We start from the raw sequence: 19,542 nt of genomic DNA, 5'->3' as shown, positions 1-19,542 counted from the left end.
AAAGACTGACGCTCTCACAGGAGGCAAAAACACAGGTATATATACACGCAAAGACATGTCTAACGGAACAGATTTATTAAAAAGTGGCCAACACCTTTAAGGTAAAATTTGCCTTTAACTGCTTTTTTTTTTCAAGTGTGTTGAAGCTTAGAGGCCATGGATAGAAATATGTAAATATGTTTTCCAGGGGAGGGATAAGGAAAGCTTTGCCTCTAAGCTACCATGTAAAGTAGCCCCATTTACATCACACAAGACTTTTTCAAGAAGTTTAATGACATGATGTGGGATAGCGCGTAGCTGTTTCAAACTCTTAACTGTGGAGAGCGCTGTTTTGATGTGTTTGTCAGCACAGTGTAGGGAACTTGCTTGTTTCAGTAGAAGGTGTAGACATAGAACAGGGGAGAAACTAAACTCCTTATGGTGAAATTGCTATTAAATGTCAATTGTTGTTTTGTTACATATTTTATGACTCCATTTTCAATAAAAGCATTTTATTCCCCATGGATGTTACTGCTTTGTTTCCACAATCATAAGACACATAGTAGTAACTTGTGTCACATATCTACTATAGGGTCTAATTTATCTCAAAGGGATGGACCTACTCAAACATGTTACTGTATACTGCAAATAACATAAATGAAAATCCATTGTGCTGGATGTCCAGTCAGTAATGCTGCTGGCCCTTAGTGATGTCTTCTCGTTCCATTCCTATGTTGTTCAGGTCACCCTTGCAGCCAATCAATGGCCTTAGTGGTGACATGTCCAAAATGGCCCATTACTGACTGCCCGCAGCAGACAAGTTTTTGTTGTGTAGATCACCATTGAGGCCAGTGATTGGCTGAATAAATGGGACATCACCAGAAGATGTAATCGAGGATCAGCACAGTGCTGACTGGGCTTCTGGCGCTGGTGCAGAGTTCTTGTAAATATCGAGTTAGCTTTTTGTAATTTGCAACTCACAGTACTATGAGTTGGACAACTCCATGAAACCTATGAGTATGTTAATCTCAACCAATCTGGACATATAAATTATGATTTAAAGGTGATGCTTAAACAGCTTCTTTTAATATAGCCTACAAGTGCACGTTGAAAGATGTGTTCTATACTGTTTCAAACCCTTTTAAAAAGTTGCAATGCTGCCAGAAATGAGACCCCCTCTCTCTGGAAGGGAATTTATATTGTAGATGAGACCTCCATATGAAAGAATCCCTTTAATACCAAAATAACAACATTTCTAAAATAGAAATGCTTGCAACCAGGTCCAATATAATATATCTAGTGCACAGTATTTCAATGATTTTAACAGCTAGTATGAGAAGCACAAATATTGAATATCCATATATCTATCAGTAGGCGTCAAGTCTATGGTAGAAAGTGCCACTAGTCAAATGTATGTCAACAAATGCATTTTATGTCAGGATTTTTGTTGTTTAATTGATTTGTTTTAGCTTATTTTGATAAATTAAGCTTTAGGATGACTAGTAGAAATTTATGTTAAGGACCACACAACCTCCAACAATGTATTTCATAAGGTGCTCCAGTACAGGCAGAACCCATTTTTAGTGTAAGATTATAGGTCAGATATAGTAATATAGCAGTCATATGCACTATAGAATTACTGTATACATTAGTATACAGTTGGTGCACTCTTAAAATGGAACACATTCTACAGAATCAGCGTGGACCAAACTCTACAGTGAATATATGTTGCCTTAAAGTAAACCTGTCATCAGGAAAGTATATTGTTATGTGGAGGAGCTGGGGAAGTTTCTCTATGTATTTATAGAAAAAGTTTTAATGGTATTTTATACAATAAAACATCTGCTATATCTATGTGGAGAAGTCATGGGGGGTGTCATTTTGAAGGACTCCCATGACTTCACAGCATAGAACAAGCAGATTTAAGTATATTCCTAACCTTGTTTTCTGAATATATGACCTTATTAAGAGAAGATGGTGATCATACATATACTATAGCAAACGTCTTAAATCAATGTCGCTCTTGTTTTTTGTAAAATGAAGGAAGAGACAAAGGCATCTTGAAATATTTATTCTACAGTGAGGAATAGTTTATAAAATACAGCATCTTGGACACTGTAATAGGCTGAAGTAAACCATCTTGAATTACTCCTCATTTAGTTGCTTCTGGAAAGAAAAGAAACAGAAAAATGTAATAAACTATGCTGAAATATCATACTTTATCCTTAGCCATTAACATCCATACTAACCTTTGTGCTAATGTCTCGGCTCTTTGCTCTCAGTTTATTGACTTGAGATTCTGCAATGTCTGCTCTTTCCTCAGCTTCATCCAGTTCATGTTGCACCTTCCGAAACTTGGACAGGTTTGAGTTTGCTTGTTCCTCCTGGAAAGGATAACAACATGTGGGTAAGTCAGAGACCACAGCACAAACACATGCTCCCTCATTTCATGTGTTCTCATGTAAGAATACATGTAACCAGGGCCGGATTAAGGTTGGTGGGGGCTCCTGGGCGCAAAATATGGTTGAGACCCCCACCGAATGTAGCATAGGTACACCTCCTCTTGCTTACTATTCACTATCTCCCCAGTAATACATCTACATATAGCCACCTCAACCTTAGTAATACATTTATATACAGCCTCCTCACCCCCAGTAATACATCTATTTACAGATGCCTACCTCCCCAGCAATACATCTATATACAGCCGCCTCACCCCAAGTAATACATCCATTTACAGCCACTAACCCCCCAGTAATACATCTACATTAATCTACAAGAGGGAGCAAGAGGTGGGGGCCCAGGGGTGAGCCCCCCAGGAGCCACAACTATAATCCGGCCCTGCATGTATCATTGACATGTACCAAATGTACTAATACATACATGACATACATGTTACTAATGTTATATGAGGTTCCTGTATCTACATAAATATCCATAGTCTAAGATTGTTATAATTAAGTTATTTGCTTTAGACTAGCATAGATCAATTAGAAGCAAGCTAATTATAACAGGGACTCACAGATTCTTCCGCTTGTCTCTTATAAGCCTTCACTTTTAGTTGTAGCTTATCTACAAGGTCCTGCAAGCGAGCCAAGTTCTTTCTGTCCTCTTCAGTCTATAGATAAAAGTATTTAAAACTCCATGTATGTAAATGGGTAATAAAACAGATCGGTAGAAAAATAATAAGGTACATCAAGTCAAATTGCCAAAATACATTTATTTACTGTGTCAAAATCAATTTCTTTCAATACCATTATCTATTTAAAATCTTACAATTATCAGCTGTGACATTTTTAAAAAATTTTATTTTAATACCAGATTCTAACATATACCATACCTGGTAAGTGAGTTCTTTAATGCGTCTCTCATACTTTCTCATGCCCTTCACTGATTCAGCATTGCGCTTCTGCTCAGCTTCCAGCTCATTGTCCAGTTCCCGGACTCGGGCCTCCAGCTTCTGCAGCTGCTTCTTACCACCTTTCATGGCAATCTGCTCAGCCTCATCAAGACGCTGCTGAAGATCCTTGATTGTTTGCTCCATGTTCTTCTTCATCCTTTCTAGGTGAGCACTGGTGTCTTGCTCTTTCTTCAGTTCCTCTGCCATCATGGCAGCCTGTTGGAGACATATTGGCCAAGATATATTAAGGCGCTTGCAACAGTTTTCTGTCTAATTGTGCACTAAAAAGAATGTCTTTGCAGTATGCACATGTATTTATAAAGTGTTTGCGCCACTTTTGTGTTTCGGCTGCACTTTGGCCGACACTTTAGAAAACTATGTAGGCCCGTGGTAGTGCACGCACGCTGTATATTGAAAGTCCTCAAAAATAACATTTCAACGTAAAAAAAGGCCACTGGCAGAGGGCACCTTTGAGAAGACATGCATGCTCAGGCAAACCTGGTGTATTTATACATTGAGTGTGCAGCTAATACTAAAAAATACATTTAGACTTTAAGATGACAAAAAGCAGAATATTTATGTAGTGACTGTATTCTACACCGATTATAAAGATCCTTGAAAATATCCTTGTCCATGTTTATCCACCTATTACATGAAGGTCTAAACAGGAATCATTGTTTATTATTACATACATCTGTAATAGCTTTCTTGGCCTTCTCCTCTGCGTTACGACATTCCTGTACTGCTTCCTCAACTTCTGTCTGCAACTGTGAAAGATCTGACTCCATCTTCTTCTTCTGGTTGATTAGACTTGTGTTCTGTTTGAGACATTAACTGTTGCATTAGACATTTGAAGGTCACATTGGAGAAATGAAATGAGATCTCACTGACCAATCATTTTCTAAATGTTGGTAGAGCAGAGGGTAAGACTATTGTTAGAAAGACAAAAGGCAATGGAACGATCCATTTATAGAAGTAACCAGGCAACTATATTTGGAACTGAAATAAGTGTTGTAGGAGATCCTATTCTGGGAACTGAAGAGAAGATGAACCTGATTAAAGAACATTCATCTTCTGACCTGAGAGTGTAGAAGTTGGACTCTTTCACTGGTTTCTATCAGCTCCTGCTCTGCAAGCTTGCGTCCCCGCTCGGTCTGCTCTAGAAGAGATCGTAGCTCCTCCAGCTCAGCTTGGAGTAGTGTGTTTCTCCTCTCCACAAGTGCAATGTTTTCCTTTAAGTCTTCACCTGCTCTCAAGGCATCATCTAGTTGGATTTGAGTGTCCTGTGATGTTAAAAAAGGTTATTTATTTCAAGAAGAACAAATGCATATTCATAAGCAGCTTATAATTATTGAGTTAAAAGTGTAAATGTTATAATATTTTTAAAGTAAAAAATGTGACATTATGGGGCACATTTACTAAGGGTCGTGTGCCAGTTTTCTGTCAGACTTTGCAAGTTCTTTCTAGTGCAAACTTCTTGCACAGGTATTTAAGAAGTGTCTGCGCAACATTTGTGTTGCATGCAACTGTTTTGTGCAGCTGCACTATTCTTCATGCAACAAAAATTTCTGCACTGAAGGGGGTGTTCCGGTGCTCAGTCGGACCGTGCGCCAGATTTAACATGCAAAGTCCGACAGAAGTGCATTGCACGCCCAATGTTAGAGGTGCACCAAACAAGGGTGGTACAGAGGGCGCCAGATGAAGAACGTTCGCCAGAAATAATGAATCTGGCGAACTCTGCACACTACACAGGCAAACTGAATGTAGTGCAGTTTGTACTGTTCTTAGTAAATGTGCCCCTATGCATTTTTAATTTGAAGATTTCTGAATTTGGATATAGAACAAAATGTGATTTGTGTAAAACAGCACAATATTTGAAAGCAAGTAGAAAGAGAATGGTCACAAACCTTCAGGTAGCCGTGTAAATTCTTTACTTGTTTCTGCGCTTCAATTGCTGCACGATTAGCTTGGCTAAGGTGAATCTCCATCTCATTCAGATCTCCTTCCATTTTCTTCTTTATTCTCAAAGCCTCATTTCGGCTTCTTGTTTCGGCTTCCAATGAAGTCTGCAGTGAATCTACTACTCTTTGATGATTTCTTTTAGCCTGTTCCATCTCCTCATCCTTTTCAGCCAACTTACGCTCAAAGTCAGCCTTAACTTGATGCAGTTCCAACTGGATACGCAGTATCTTACCCTCCTCATGCTCTAGGGAAGCCTGTGAGGGACCAGAACAGAAAACAGAGAATCCGATTTCATTTTGTTATTCAGGAAAATATTATGAATCAATATTAACCCCTCATAAAATTTTGTTTATAACTGTTAATTGCAAAAAATATACCAATCATGTTGCGGACAATGAACAGCTGAATGTACATAAATCTATGACAAACTTCAAATCACATCTCATGTTCAGGTAGTATTAGAGATGAGCCTCTATGCACATGAAAGTATGGCCCTAAGGCCCCATTCACACTGCACGTATGGGGACATTTATTGGATATACTTCCCATAGACACCTATTGCAACCTGGTGGCAGTGCGGAGCCACACAGATAGTAACCCAAGCAGACAATCTTTCATCATATTTTGTAAGTGTTAAATTATTATTATTATAATCTTACCTCAGCTTCTTCCAGTGCAGACTGTATTTCCACCTTCTCTTGTTCCAGTTGTTTCCGTACCTTCTCCAACTCATGGATGCTTTTCCCACTCTCACCTAGCTGTTCTGTGAGGTCTGAGATTTCCTCTGCGTTTCAAAAGCATAACATTTTTTGCTGCTTTCATATTATATCAAACATATGAACATTTGTATATCTTGGGTGCTAAATATACATGATTAAGGCCTGTTGCACACAAACTCTTGTTTAAATGCAAAGTCTCTTGTTTGCAGAATATGTCTCATAGAAGTGTGAGCTCCATTCACACCATGCAGACCGGAAAAAAGTCTGCCCACACTTGGGCAGGAATAGGACCTACTCTTAGTTTGGAATCTCGACACTGGGCGCATACCTGGGGCTGTGTTAATCAAAGCTATGTGTATGATACTATAAAACAACATAGGGGAGTATGCAAGCCACAAAAACTGAGGCTAGCATATGTCCAGCAAAAGCGCCTGTGTGTAGGGGGCATATGGCTCATGTTTTTCCTACCTTGCAGATTTTTATTCTCCCTTTTAAAGGTCTCCAAATGTTCTAGAGATTCTTCATAGGCATTCTTTAATTTGAATAATTCTGTGCTAAGTGATCGTGCTTCTTTCTGTGAGGACTCTAGTTCTGTCTGAGATTCTTCAAATTTCTGTTTCCATTCAGTAAGGATCTACATGGAGAATAAATGGTTACTCTGGAAATAATTCCCCTCTTCTCTAGTCAGAATGTATCCCCACTCCTTAATAAGTTTACTTTATCAAAGTTTCTCTGCTTCTTGTCCAGCGCAGCAGCTGCAGCATTTGACCTCTCCAGGTCTACCATCAGGTCTTCAATTTCATTTTGTAGACGATGCTTGGTCTTTTCCAATGAAGAACATTTGGCGTTCACAGCTTCTACTGCCTCCTCTGACTCTTGTAGCCTTTGTGCCAACTTTTTCCTGCAGAAAATTAGTTGACACAAAGTTTTTTAGCTACCCTTTTCAGGACATAAAAGCAATTGCTCTAAAGAAAACCATTTTGAATCATATCATACTTGGCCTCCTCTAATTCCTCTGTCCTTTGGATAGCATCTGTCTCATATTTAGTTCTCCACTGGGCCACTTCTGAATTGGCTTTTGAAAGATTTCGCTGCAACTCTGCCTTTGCCTCTTGCTCCTCTTCATACTGTTCTCGCAGGAGGTCAGAGTCATGACGAGCCGATTGCAGAGCATGGGCTAGAGCATTTTTTGCCTATAGAAGATGTGAATTTTAATTAAGAAGTTAAAGCAAAAAAAAATCCAACTTCCTTTGACCATTTTTGTATTGTTCTATTACTATACAAATACAGTGTAACGACAGTGTAAGGCTACATTCCCACCAACGTATGGGGGACATATATACGGCCGACGTATATACGGCCGATATACGTCCCCCACACACTTCTATGGGTGCACGGCACCCTACGGGAGCGGTACGGTGCCGCACACATGCGGCACCGTACCGTTCCGTACCCGGGAAAAAGATAGGACCTGTCCTATCTTTTCCCGTAATACGGCGCCGTGCGCCATAGGTTGCAGCTCACCCCCTCCTCCTCTCCCCGTACACTGCCGTTGCCCGCTACGGTACGGTACGGGCGGGCAACGACAGTGTGAATATAGCCTTAGGCTACATTCACACGGACGTATAAAAACGGCCGTATGCGTACCGTTTTTTTACGGGTTACATACGGCCACACTCATTTCAATGGACAATACGTCCAACCATTTATATTGCCGTTTTTGACACTGGAGCGTACCGTACTGTATACTAGCCGTATAAAAATATAGAGCATGTCCTATTTTCTCACGTATTTCAGTTCTGTATGCCCTAGAAGTCTATGGGGACGTATAAAATACGGGTTACATACGGGCTGCATACGGATGAAAAACGTCACGTATATACGGGCTCATACGGCCTGTAAATACGGGACTGGAGAAATCATACGGTCGTGTGAATGTAGCCAAGATTGTTTATGTACAATATCATTATACCTTGTTTTCTTCTTCTAGTTGTCTCTTTAAATCCTCTAATTGTTGAGTGTAGGTCTGTTTACCACGAGTTAACTGTGCAACCAATGACTCCTTTTCATCTAATCGGCGAGATAGCTCCCCTGTGAAAGCAAAAGTCAATTGCTGGTTTTAGTCACCTATTATAATATACTATTCTATTGGATCCATTGGTTTGATTTAATAAAATAATGAAATGAAAATGAAAAATGAAAATAAATCATTTGTAAATATGGAAAAACTGTTCCATATCGCGAAGATGGAATGTGCAATCCAGTATCAATAGTATGGCTGCTTTCTACCTTTTTTTCTTTCTTCTTTAGATGACAGTTTTAATGAAAACATTTTAAACTTATCATAACTTATATGGCAATTAATAGCTCACAAGCTCAGTAATGTGAAAGTAAGTAGAAGTGATAAACTTTTCATAGTTCACATTGACTAATCTATACAAAATAATCAAATTAGAAATTTACAATAAAAATGGTAAATTAAGAAGATACATAATAAAAACTTCCACGACCCTAATGCGGTACCTACCATTCTCAGTCTGCAGTTTGGCACGCTGGCTTGATAGCTCATTGACATTTCTCTGAGTCTCCTCAGACTTTGTACGATGTTCATTTACTTGATCTTCTAATGTACGGCATAACTTCTCTAAATTAGCCTATAGATAAAAAGAAGTGTTTTCAGGAGTTTTAAAACAGTAAAAGGTTTACATCATAAAGAAAATGAAATAGTATAAAAACATCCTGTGGGGCTACATAGATGCTTGTTATTCTTATGGTGAAACCTCCATTTTGTGACTTGTTTCTAGGCTTCTTTACGTGCAATATATGTACTGAGTTTGTCAGGATAATATAGAAGTCTGTTAGAAGCCTAGATTGCAAAAATCACAGATGAAACTGCATTATTGTGTTGACACGCTCTATGGAAACTTCATTATAATGAAAAGGGTCCATCTAGATCTCTCCGTTTCTCCTAACATGCTTTCTGGTTTGTATTCTTATTAAAGATCAAAAAACTGAAAGCACAACAGGTGTGAACTACCCTTAAAAAGATGATCAGAGAGATCATTACTTCCCTTACCTTGGCTTTCACCATCTGTTCCATGTTGGATGCCACATCATCTAGCTCCAGTTTGACTTCACTCTTCTCTTTTTCCAGTTTTTGTTTGACCCTCTGAAGGTTGTCAATCTGCTCGCTGAGTTCAGCCACAGAGTCGGCATGCTTCTTTCTTAGTGTAGCTGTGGTGGCCTCTGACTGCAGAGTGGACTCTTCTAGATCTCTCCTAAGTTTTAGGAACTCTGCTTCCCTCTTCTTGTTGAGTTCCAGTTGCACTGATGTGGCTCCTCCAGCCTCTTCCAAACGCTCACTGATTTCCTCTAACTCTCTGGAAAGGTCTGAGCGAAGCTTTTCTACCTTAGCCCTTGCTGTTCTCTCTGCTTCCAATTCCTCCTCTAGCTCTTCAATCCGTGCCTTTAAGTGATTTAAATAGAGATTGGTATTAATTTTGGCATAGCTTATGAAAACTACAACGTAAGTCAATTTTATAGATACCTGAAGTTCCTTCATCTTTTTCTGGAGCTGAGCACAAATATTCTGCTCATCTTCAATTTTTGCATTGATTTGGCTCATTTCAAAGTCTTTCCTGGTAGAAGTAGAAATGCATTTTTTACCAATGGACATAAAGTCGAAATAGTTCAAAAGAAAGTCTATAGTATAAAACAATAAATATTTTGTTTACATACTACAAGCTAATGAATCTGTTTCCATACCATTGATGTTTAAAGGAAATCTACTACTTGAGTTCATGTATTATGAACCAAGCATACCTTGAAAATTCTGTAGCTACACTGATGCAGAAACATATCTTGTTTAATCCCTGAGCTGAGTGGTTTTGCTGAAAAAACTATTATAAAATTATGATAATGAGGCTCTGATGCTTCTGTGCCTGGCTCGGCACTTTTCCTCTTACATTCAGTATGCACTGCTCGAGAGAATGGTGTAATGATTGTCTTGTGCCAGACAGGCAAAAGTAATCAATCGTTGCACCATTCCCCAGCTGCTGTGTATGAGTGATCCAGCTCAGGTTCATTAGTCCTGTCTGGACAGGTCAGGAAGCACTGTGTAATGTGTTAATAATGACAGGCTGAATGCCATCCAGCTTTCCCAAGGACCTGAATGTTATAATTGTTTTTTTCAGCAGAGCCACTCAACTCAGGGATTAAACAAGATATGTTTCTGCATCAGTGTAGCTTCAGCATTCTCAAGGTATGTTTGGTTTATAATGCATGAAATAAAATGGTAGGTTTCCTTTAAGACCTTGTTTAGCTACTTACTTCTTCAACTTTTCTTCAAGTTGCTGTTTATCATTTTCAAGATCCATCAAGCTTTCTTGTGACAATTTGAAATCTCCTTCAAGTTTTCTCTTCACTCTTTCTAGGTCCATTCGAATTTTCTTTTCCTGCTCTAAAGACCCTTCCAACTGCACAGTTTGGAATATATTAAGTTATATAAATCAACATAATCATGTCAACAAAAAGCAGCACTCCTAGGTAAGCATGTCTTTTTCACCATTGCCCCTACTTCCTGATTGTGTTTCATATTATTCACTTTTTTTATGAAGATTGCACTTTTTTTCCTGTAGTGACATCATCCTGATATTTACATTTCTTCATCTCTGTGCTCTGCTATCAGTTGAATGATACTTCAGCACAGTATCACATGGGCAGTCAGATAAAATAGCATTTCTGCTTGCTAGAAGGACAGTGTAATTAGTCTTCTATCTATATTCTCTTACATATTGTAAAGTATACATGTAGGATGAAGACAGGATGCATAAGTTTATCAATGTAAAAGAAGCAATATGTATTATCTTCAATAATGCTGATTTATGTCCCAATCTGTGGAGAACTTGTGTGCATTCAGTGTTGTCACATAGTAAATGGGGGTTTGACTTCAAAATAGAACAAACATGTCACCACAAGATCACAGGACACAACTGAAAGAACCCAAAGAAGGATCTAATGAGTTTTCAGATACATATGAACAACTAAATAATGTAATATTTACCTTATTGGGAAATAGGGACATGATGAAACAAAAATATTAAAAGTATTGATTTAAAAGCCTAAATATAACTTACATCGTCAACCTGCTGCTCAAGTTTTGCCTTAGCTTTAGTCAGAACATTAACTTTATCCTCCTCAGCCTGAAGGTCATCCAGTGCTTGTTGGTGAGCCTCTTGGAGAGCCTTTTTCTCTTTGGTTAACTTGGCAATTATCTCATCCAGGCCAGCCATCTCTTCAGTTAGATTCTTAACCTGTCAAATAATAACTTCAGACAAAGATATCCTACACTATTTATAAAGATATATACATATACAATAAAAATGTCTTACCTTGTTCTCTGTGGCATGTTTCTCCTTCTCTACTTTGGCTAAAGTAAGTTCTAAGTCGTCAATATCCTTCTTGAGCTCAGAACACTCATCCTCCAGCTTCCTCTTCTTGGCTGTTAGTTCAGCATTACTCTCCTCTTCATCTTCCAACCTTTCTGTCTGCTCTTTTAGTTTAGCTTCCAGTTGAATCTTGTTTTTAATAAGTTGTTCACATCTCTCCTCTGCATCTGCCAAGTTATCTTGCTCCTACATTTAAGAGGATAAGTGTATTTTCATATACAATGCATTTATTGAAGATTGAAAACAAAATTCTTTAAGTTGTTATCTATCTCCTAAAATTGTGGTCCATTGTGATATATTTTGTTTTTTTTTCAACTAGACACTGAGAGGTGGTCAGTGACCCAGGTATTTATGCAAGTTAGCTATAATCCAAGAGTGCAGAATCTCCTCAGGCCATTAAAATGATGGCCTATAAAGTACCAGTTTTAAATGTTTGCTTCAAGATTAAAATTGGCACTCACAGCTTGAACTTGAAGCTGCAGGTCATTCTTCTCCTGTAGCAAAGAGACCATTTTCTCTTCTAGCTCCTTGCGTCGAGCCTCTGACTTTTCCAGGGCTTCTTTGAGTTTCTGGAACTCTTCTTTCATTGTTTGCATTTCTTTCTCTGTCTCTGCACTCTTAAGAAGAGGCTTTATCTTGAAGTATAGCTTCATCCATGGCCAATTTTTGACACCCATGAATGCTCGGATGTTCCATTGGATCACTAATAGGGCATCTCTGAAAAAAATCAACTCATCACAGAGAGAACTCTGCAGTTGAAGCTGCACAGTCCTCTCTATCATTTTCATTTATTTATCTTTAAGAGTAGTGTAGGAAACAGGAAACAGCAAAGAGGTTCTGAATGTAGAATGTAAAAAGAGAAGTCTCTAAAAGAAAAGAGACATGAGGAGAAGTCTATGTGAGACTATCTCAACCTACAAAAATGTTGTATACAACAATTTTTCAAAAGGATACCTCCTTTTAAATCATGAAACCCTATCACAAAAAGGAGCTCTACACCACTATTTTCTTAATAAATACATTTATTTTATTTACAACAGAAATTATAATTTCATATGGGCGCACATTTGATATGAAAACTAAAATGATAAAATATGTATATAAAGGAGGTCCTGACACACTAAAAGACCTTGGGAAATGTCTCTAAACATCCATTATTATAAACAGAGGGAAAATGCTTTCAACTTAAATTAGGTATCACAGCTCAGTATTGCACCTATTCCCTATGCTATGGTAACCTTCCTACCACATTCTCCAAGCATAATATGCTGGACAAAAATATATAAATAAAGTGGTAGACAGATCTACCATTGCTTATCAACAGAATGAATATATGTGCATGCACAATGCTGACTATACACAAATCTAGTTACTTACTGACGAGGAGTCATTAGATAAATCCCTCATGTCCCAACGCACATTATGCCTAAGCTTCGTCAGGAGGTTTTATCCAGCAATTTATACTTGGAGAATGTAGTAGGGAGGTTGCTATAACATAGGGTATAGATTCAATACTGATCTGTGATACCTCATTTAGGTATACAGAATTTTCCCTCTGTGTGCAATAATGGTTCTTTAGAGACATCCCCCAAGGTTTTTGAGTGTGTCAGGAGCTCCTTTATATATATTTTTTTTTCATTTTAGTTTTCCTGTCAAATGTGCGTCCATATGAAATAATAACATTTGTTGTAAATAAAATTTATTTATTTATTTAGAAAATAAGGGTGATAGGGGTTTATGTGAGACTATGGGGGTCATTTATCTTAATTTTTCTTCCTGCTTTTTCTGTCTTTTATGAGACATTTTTTGGCGCATTGCAATTTTTGCACCTTTTAGAGGACATTTGTTTTTCATCAGCAAGACACATTTATCTTCTATTCCAGATGTGCTAAATATCGCAAAAGACATTTATCATTTCAAATTGTCTAAAATATACAACATTTTTTGGCACAAAAACTCCAGACCAAACCATACTTTAGAAAATGGAAAGAAATTACTTGTAACAAATGTCTCAAAAAGAAATCTGAAAAACGGGGTCCTGTTGTCTTTTCATAACATAAGGCATCTGTGTGGTGACAGGGTCCCCTTTCCAAAATAGATATATCTGATGTATGACTTTTAGCTTAAAGGAAAATTGATGGGCCCTGCACGGCTCAGAAGTGATTGCTTGATGTACATTACTAGATATGTCTCAGTTCCCTTCAAATTGTAAATGTCTGTTCAAATACTCTTTATTAAGCAATAAAAAGTAAGTTGGAAAAAAAAAGAGATGTGAAAAAAAAACCTCTTTTAACACAAGGAAAAAGTTAGATTGATAAATTACCAAAGAAGAAGACAGAAAAGAGACAGGCAAAAACTAGCCAAAACATACAGATATAGGTCTGTTCATAAGGCTTTAGGCATTATGCTACAGGGACAGGACTGGAGTGTGAAATAATGAGCAACCCAAAAGACATGGGCTTTTATTATTATTCCTTTCTCTTATTTACGCCACCAATCATATTGACAATAAAAGTTTTACCAGGGTAACTGAAATTAACCGTATAATTAACCGTATAATAACCAGGGTGGCAGAGATTATTTCCTTTTCTGCCCAAGGCTCCCAGGCTGCTTCAATATACCCCAATATACTGTATTTATCCTAGAAGTGTTACCTGCGCTCCACAATCTTCTTAAATTCTATCCTGGAGAGGACGCCTCTGGATTGGGCTTGTATTCGAGTAATAATTCTAGAAAGGCGTTCATCCCGCATCTCTTCCAATTGTCCTAGCAAACCTGCCTTGAAGAAGACCTGCAACAAAAATCATTTTGCAAGGTTACTGTTGAAATCTAATGCTGACTTGTTAAAGGTGACTAGTTTACCTTAGTATGACCAAACTTGTACTGAGTATGATCAATTTCTAGTGAGGCCAGAAGTTTTTCTGCACCTTTCCTACTATCTATGAACTGTCCTTCTGGTATAGCTGCAGGGTTCAAGATTCGATATCTGCAAATTATATAAGGGCAATGTTGTTAGAAATTATATTTTATAACCGTGTCTTATACAATCAGTTTGGTCATTATTTTACCTTTGTCTAAAGTCCCCATACAGAATACGGTTAGGAAAGCCTTTTCTGCAGATTCGGATACCCTCCAGAACGCCATTACAGCGGAGCTGGTGCATCACTAAACGGTTATCCATTACACCTAGAGTGAATACAGATTTTGTTATTGTGCCATCAGCATTATTAACAGTCGAAAATCTTATCACGTATTATGGTGAAAGATTTGCATTTTTAAATCCTTTTATATTTCACAGTTAGCTACAAATATTAAATGCTCTTAATGTGTTCTATGACTGTTTTCTCAACATGGAAATTAGAAAATTACATGATTGCACAAAATGACATGAACTTACAATTTCAGGCCAATTACCTGGAGATTTGGTTTCATTAGGGATGATACAACGAACAAAATGCGGATGAGTGGAGCGAAGATTGGTCATTAACTTGTTCAGATTCTCCTAGGGAGGTTACAAATAATAAAAAGGAATTTTAATAGTAGAAGTTAATAATAGTGAGAAAATCAGGAGTCAGGAACAAAGAACACATAGTAACAGGGGGAACATATTATCAGGCAACCCTTTGAAGTATGCTTTAGTGGAGACTGTTTGACTGTTTGAGCTGTCTCAAAGTTATGAACTGTTTTATAAATATAGTGCATATTTCTCTTTCTACTCCACTGTCTATGCCACCCTTTATTGAGAAAATCTGTGCATGTTTATTTAATATCTGGTCTAAACACTACCTACTTCTTGACCCACTTTTGATTTTTTTTAATTAAATAATTGTACCAAATTGTTCTTCCCAATAGCATAATTTACTATTCTATGCAATGTACTGAGAAGCTGGAAACACATTCCAAATTCAGTGTAATTGAGGCATTTTCTTACAGGTTTTATTTTTAGATATTTTACTATGGTTTGCAAACACTTCCTTTATATTCTTGAATAACTGAAAAATGGTTTGACACAGTGCTTTGAAAAGGGTAGTATTTTTAGGGAATAATCATCATAATAATTTTCTTCATTGCTACCACTTTAGGAAATGTACAAAATTTTGATCGATTTTTAAGGGTGGGGAAAACGTGGCATTCACTCACTGGATAATCATTTTAATATTTTAGTTGATTAGGCACTATTATATATATATATATATATATATATATATATATATATACTTATTTATTTAAATTATATTATATTTTTATAGCATGTGTATACTACAAATAAGCAATTACATAACCCTGAAGCTTTTAGAATTCAGACTATACTAATATAGAAATGGTTCTTCTGATCCACACGGGGGAGCTGTTACCATTCTTTCACTTTCAATAAAATTGAATATTCAACCAATATATATATGTAACCAATTCATAGATGCCAAATGCATTTTCCAGTATGGGATAGGGGAAACATTGTCTCTTTTGGCTACCTTATAAAGCAGCCCCCTTAACATCAAGCTTCCAAGAAGCCTAATAAAATGATGCAGGATTAGAGCCACAAGAGTTTAATTAAAAAAAAAATGTTATTACACCCAAAAAAGGGGCTAATATGTTAAGATAGTATATATATTAAAGGGGCCTGACCACTTTTCAATAAATCTTTTCCATTAGACAGGTCTCTGCATGTATATGTATCTGTGTCTTTGCCTTCTGTGAGAGCCTCAGCCAGTGGCGTAACAACCGCCATAGCAGCCGGGGCCCGCCATGTTAATGGGCCCGGAGGCACGGGCGAGTGATCATTTATTCATGGAGTATCCCCAGGCCCGTCCCTCTATGTTCCTATTTCAGCGCTAAGCAGGGAAAAAGAGGGATGGGCTCGGGGGGACAGTATGAATAAATTATGACTCATCCGTGCTTCTGAGTCTTAGGTGTTGCAGCTCAGCCCAGCCTGGCCCGCCCACCTTGTACAGTCCCTCTTCTTCCTGGGTGAGGTCACATGACATTGAGTGAACTGCATTCCGGACTGACACAAGGATATCTTGGACGTGCATGAGGTAAGTATAATAAATGTGCCTTTTATATATATCTGTGTGTGTCTGTGTGTATATGCTGTATGTGCATGTGTGTATGTGTGTGTATCTTATGTATGTATGTATGTATGTGTGTGTATATGCTGTATGTGCTGTATATATGTGTGTATCTATTGTATGCGTGACTATATGAAGTATGTATGTGAGTGTCTATATATATATATATATATATATATATATATATATATAGTATATATTATATATATTGTATATATGCTGCATGTGTGTATATATGCTGTATGTACTGTATATATGTTTGTATTTACTGTATGTGTTGCTATATGCAGTATGTACTATATGTATATGTTATATGTGTGTATATATATATATATATATATATATATATATATATATAAAGATATGTGTATCTATGCTGTATGTGCATTTATGGTGTGTCTTATGTATGTGTGTGTATATATATATGTGTGTGTGTGTATTTACTGTATGCTTTACTGCAGTATGTACTATGTGTATATGCTATATGTGTGGAATGTGGAGTGTAGAACTTTATGTGTGTATATGAGTGTATAAACAAGTGAATTTACAAATATGTATATATATTTTTTTAAGGCAAATGGAAGGGGGGCATGCAGAAATCTGCTAAGAGGCCCAACCTCTCCTAGATATGCCCCTGGCCTCAGCCTTTCCCTGTTATCCACATGCTGCACTTTGCTACCAAACTTCCTGTTTCTCACATCTTCACTATGGGGCAGATTTATCAAGCTGTCTGAAAGTCAGAATATTTCTAGTTGCCCATGGCAACCAATCACAGCTCCCCTTTAAAATATTCATGAACACTGGTAAAATGAAAGCTGAGATGTGATTGGTTGCAATAGGCAGCTAGAAATATTCTGACTTTCAGACAGCTTGATAAATCTGCCCCTATGTCTGTCATGGCAGCCTCCAGTGTGTCTTCTTTCTCTCCGTCCATCTCACTGACACACAGGAAGGTGGGAAGGAGATACAGGATGAGTCATCATCTCATGCTACAGGTTCTTCCTATTTATCAGTGCAGAGACACGTAAGCAAACATCCAGACAGCACTAAAGGAAGTATCAGGGATGATGCATGAATTGGTGAACATTCAGGGAATATTATTAAGGCTGTAAAGGCACATAGGGAATGTATGTTAGAGAGTGGCCAACCCCTTTAAGTTATAAACTAAGACATATCAAGCACTTTGTATGCTGGCCTTGATTATCGGCTCCCTTGAAACTCCCTAAAAATTCTGGTGCATCACCAGTGTAGCAGTTTCCTAGTATAGATTAAATCACTCTGGTGGGCCAAGCTTACCCACCCTTGTACGCCTTGTCCCCCACTCTGTTCTCTTCAAAGTCACATTTTCCATTTAGTGCAAGGCATGATGTATATGTCCCAAAATGAATTTATTTTGAAATTGTTATGGGTGTACACCATGTTATGAGTGTATTATTTAAAGAACATATTATACAAAGATAAGAACCAATCACATACCCGGTGTAGGGCTGACACTGTCTGGAAGGATGAACCTTTCTTCTTACTGCCTTTGCCTTTTGTAGCTTGATCTAATAAAACAACAAGCAGTTGGACAACAAGCTAAACAATTACACTTGGCATCACATGTCAGATCTTTATGGGATGATTAAGGAGATTCTCTAGTGTGTTCTTCTGTTACAGTATATTCAGCACTGACCTCTACTCCTTCTCTATTTGCTTTCCTGATCAGAGACGGTCATTGCAGCCGATCAAAGGCTTCAGTGGTGACCTCAGAATTGCTGCAATGCTGATCAAGGCTGGCACTGAATACTACAATAGGGAGCGGTGAGTACACTTTAATTTTTTTTTAATTGTTCCTTCTATGTTGCCGATAATAAAAAAAATAATAACCCTATTAGTATTGTAGCATAACATGTTTGTACCTGACTCGGCACCAGCATAGTTGGCAAATAAATGTGCCAGCAGCTTGAGAGATGACTTCTGATAGAGCCCCACCACAGTCTCATTCAGAGGGTCCTTGTTCTTCACCAACCAGCCTAAAATGTTATAGTCCACAGTACCAGCGTAGTGGACCAGAGCAAAGTGAGCCTCAGGTTTCCCCTTGATGTTCCTTGGTTTCTGGAAGTTGTTGGATTTTCCCAAGTGGTTGTCATACAGTTTTGCTTTAAAGGTCATGTCAGTGGCTTTGGGAAACATGCACTCCTCTTCAAGGATGGACATGATACCCATAGGCTGTGGAGAAGTAGATAATGAAGTATAATAAGTAAGAAAGAAAGATGTTTAATGCAACCAATTTATAGATGCCACATGTATATTTATTACACTGACTTCAATATAATCTAATTAATATAGAACTGAGAATAATATAATGGACAAAAAAACTATTTTTTATCTTTATAAGAAGATAAAGGTATATTACAGGTAATATATCAGCATTTTAACAACATCCTCGGGTAGTGTAAGCAATAACCTTTTCAGTGGTCTCTCTTTTATTGTATTTACCAAAAAATGCGGGAGGCTGCAGCACTGGGCATTTTATTAGGGAGGAGTCTGCAGCACGGGGCATTTCATCAGGGAGGAGGCTGCAGCACAGTGCATGTCATTAGGGAGGAGGCTGCAGCACGGAGCATTTCATTAGGGAGGAGGCTGCAGCACAGGGCATTTCATTAGGGCGGAGGCTGAAGCACAGGGCATTTCATTAGGGCGGAGGCTGAAGCACAGGGCATTTCATTAGGGAGGAGGCTGCAGCAGGGAGCATTTCATTAGGGAGGAGACTGCAGCACAGGGCATTTCATTAGGGAGGAGACTGCAGCAGGGAGCATTTCATTAGGGAGGAGGCTGCAGCACAGGGCATTTCATTAGGGCGGAGGCTGCAGCACAGGGCATTTCATTAGAGAGGAGGAGGTTGCAGCAAAGGTCATTTCATCAGGGCGGAGGCTGCAGCACGGGGCATTTCATTAGAGAGGAGGAGGCTGCAACACAGGGTA

At 38.1% G+C, this 19,542-nt stretch overlaps 1 protein-coding gene across 1 annotated transcript in view; it reads right to left on the bottom strand.

The window, feature by feature from the left end:
- The window catches only part of LOC140118565 (uncharacterized), a 65,151-nt gene that overhangs the window by 30,489 nt on the left and 15,120 nt on the right, over positions 1–19,542 (bottom strand). The window contains exons 15-38 of the mRNA XM_072136689.1: positions 18,478–18,787; positions 18,053–18,123; positions 14,922–15,009; positions 14,576–14,693; positions 14,370–14,493; positions 14,162–14,298; positions 11,969–12,224; positions 11,451–11,693; positions 11,196–11,372; positions 10,390–10,535; positions 9,608–9,698; positions 9,137–9,526; positions 8,588–8,714; positions 8,033–8,151; positions 7,057–7,253; positions 6,778–6,961; positions 6,529–6,694; positions 6,001–6,125; positions 5,287–5,595; positions 4,459–4,662; positions 4,072–4,197; positions 3,320–3,595; positions 3,002–3,097; positions 2,229–2,363 (exon numbers count right to left, since the gene is read on the bottom strand). Coding sequence (XP_071992790.1) covers positions 2,229–2,363; positions 3,002–3,097; positions 3,320–3,595; positions 4,072–4,197; positions 4,459–4,662; positions 5,287–5,595; positions 6,001–6,125; positions 6,529–6,694; positions 6,778–6,961; positions 7,057–7,253; positions 8,033–8,151; positions 8,588–8,714; positions 9,137–9,526; positions 9,608–9,698; positions 10,390–10,535; positions 11,196–11,372; positions 11,451–11,693; positions 11,969–12,224; positions 14,162–14,298; positions 14,370–14,493; positions 14,576–14,693; positions 14,922–15,009; positions 18,053–18,123; positions 18,478–18,787 — 4,215 coding nt within the window. The remainder of the gene's footprint in view (positions 1–2,228; positions 2,364–3,001; positions 3,098–3,319; positions 3,596–4,071; positions 4,198–4,458; positions 4,663–5,286; positions 5,596–6,000; positions 6,126–6,528; positions 6,695–6,777; positions 6,962–7,056; positions 7,254–8,032; positions 8,152–8,587; positions 8,715–9,136; positions 9,527–9,607; positions 9,699–10,389; positions 10,536–11,195; positions 11,373–11,450; positions 11,694–11,968; positions 12,225–14,161; positions 14,299–14,369; positions 14,494–14,575; positions 14,694–14,921; positions 15,010–18,052; positions 18,124–18,477; positions 18,788–19,542) is intronic.

This window comes from Engystomops pustulosus, chromosome 1, assembly GCF_040894005.1.
Source record: "Engystomops pustulosus chromosome 1, aEngPut4.maternal, whole genome shotgun sequence".
Lineage (NCBI taxonomy): Eukaryota > Metazoa > Chordata > Amphibia > Anura > Leptodactylidae > Engystomops > Engystomops pustulosus.
Note: the sequence above shows the minus strand (reverse complement) of the source record. Positions and strands in the feature narration are given on the sequence as shown.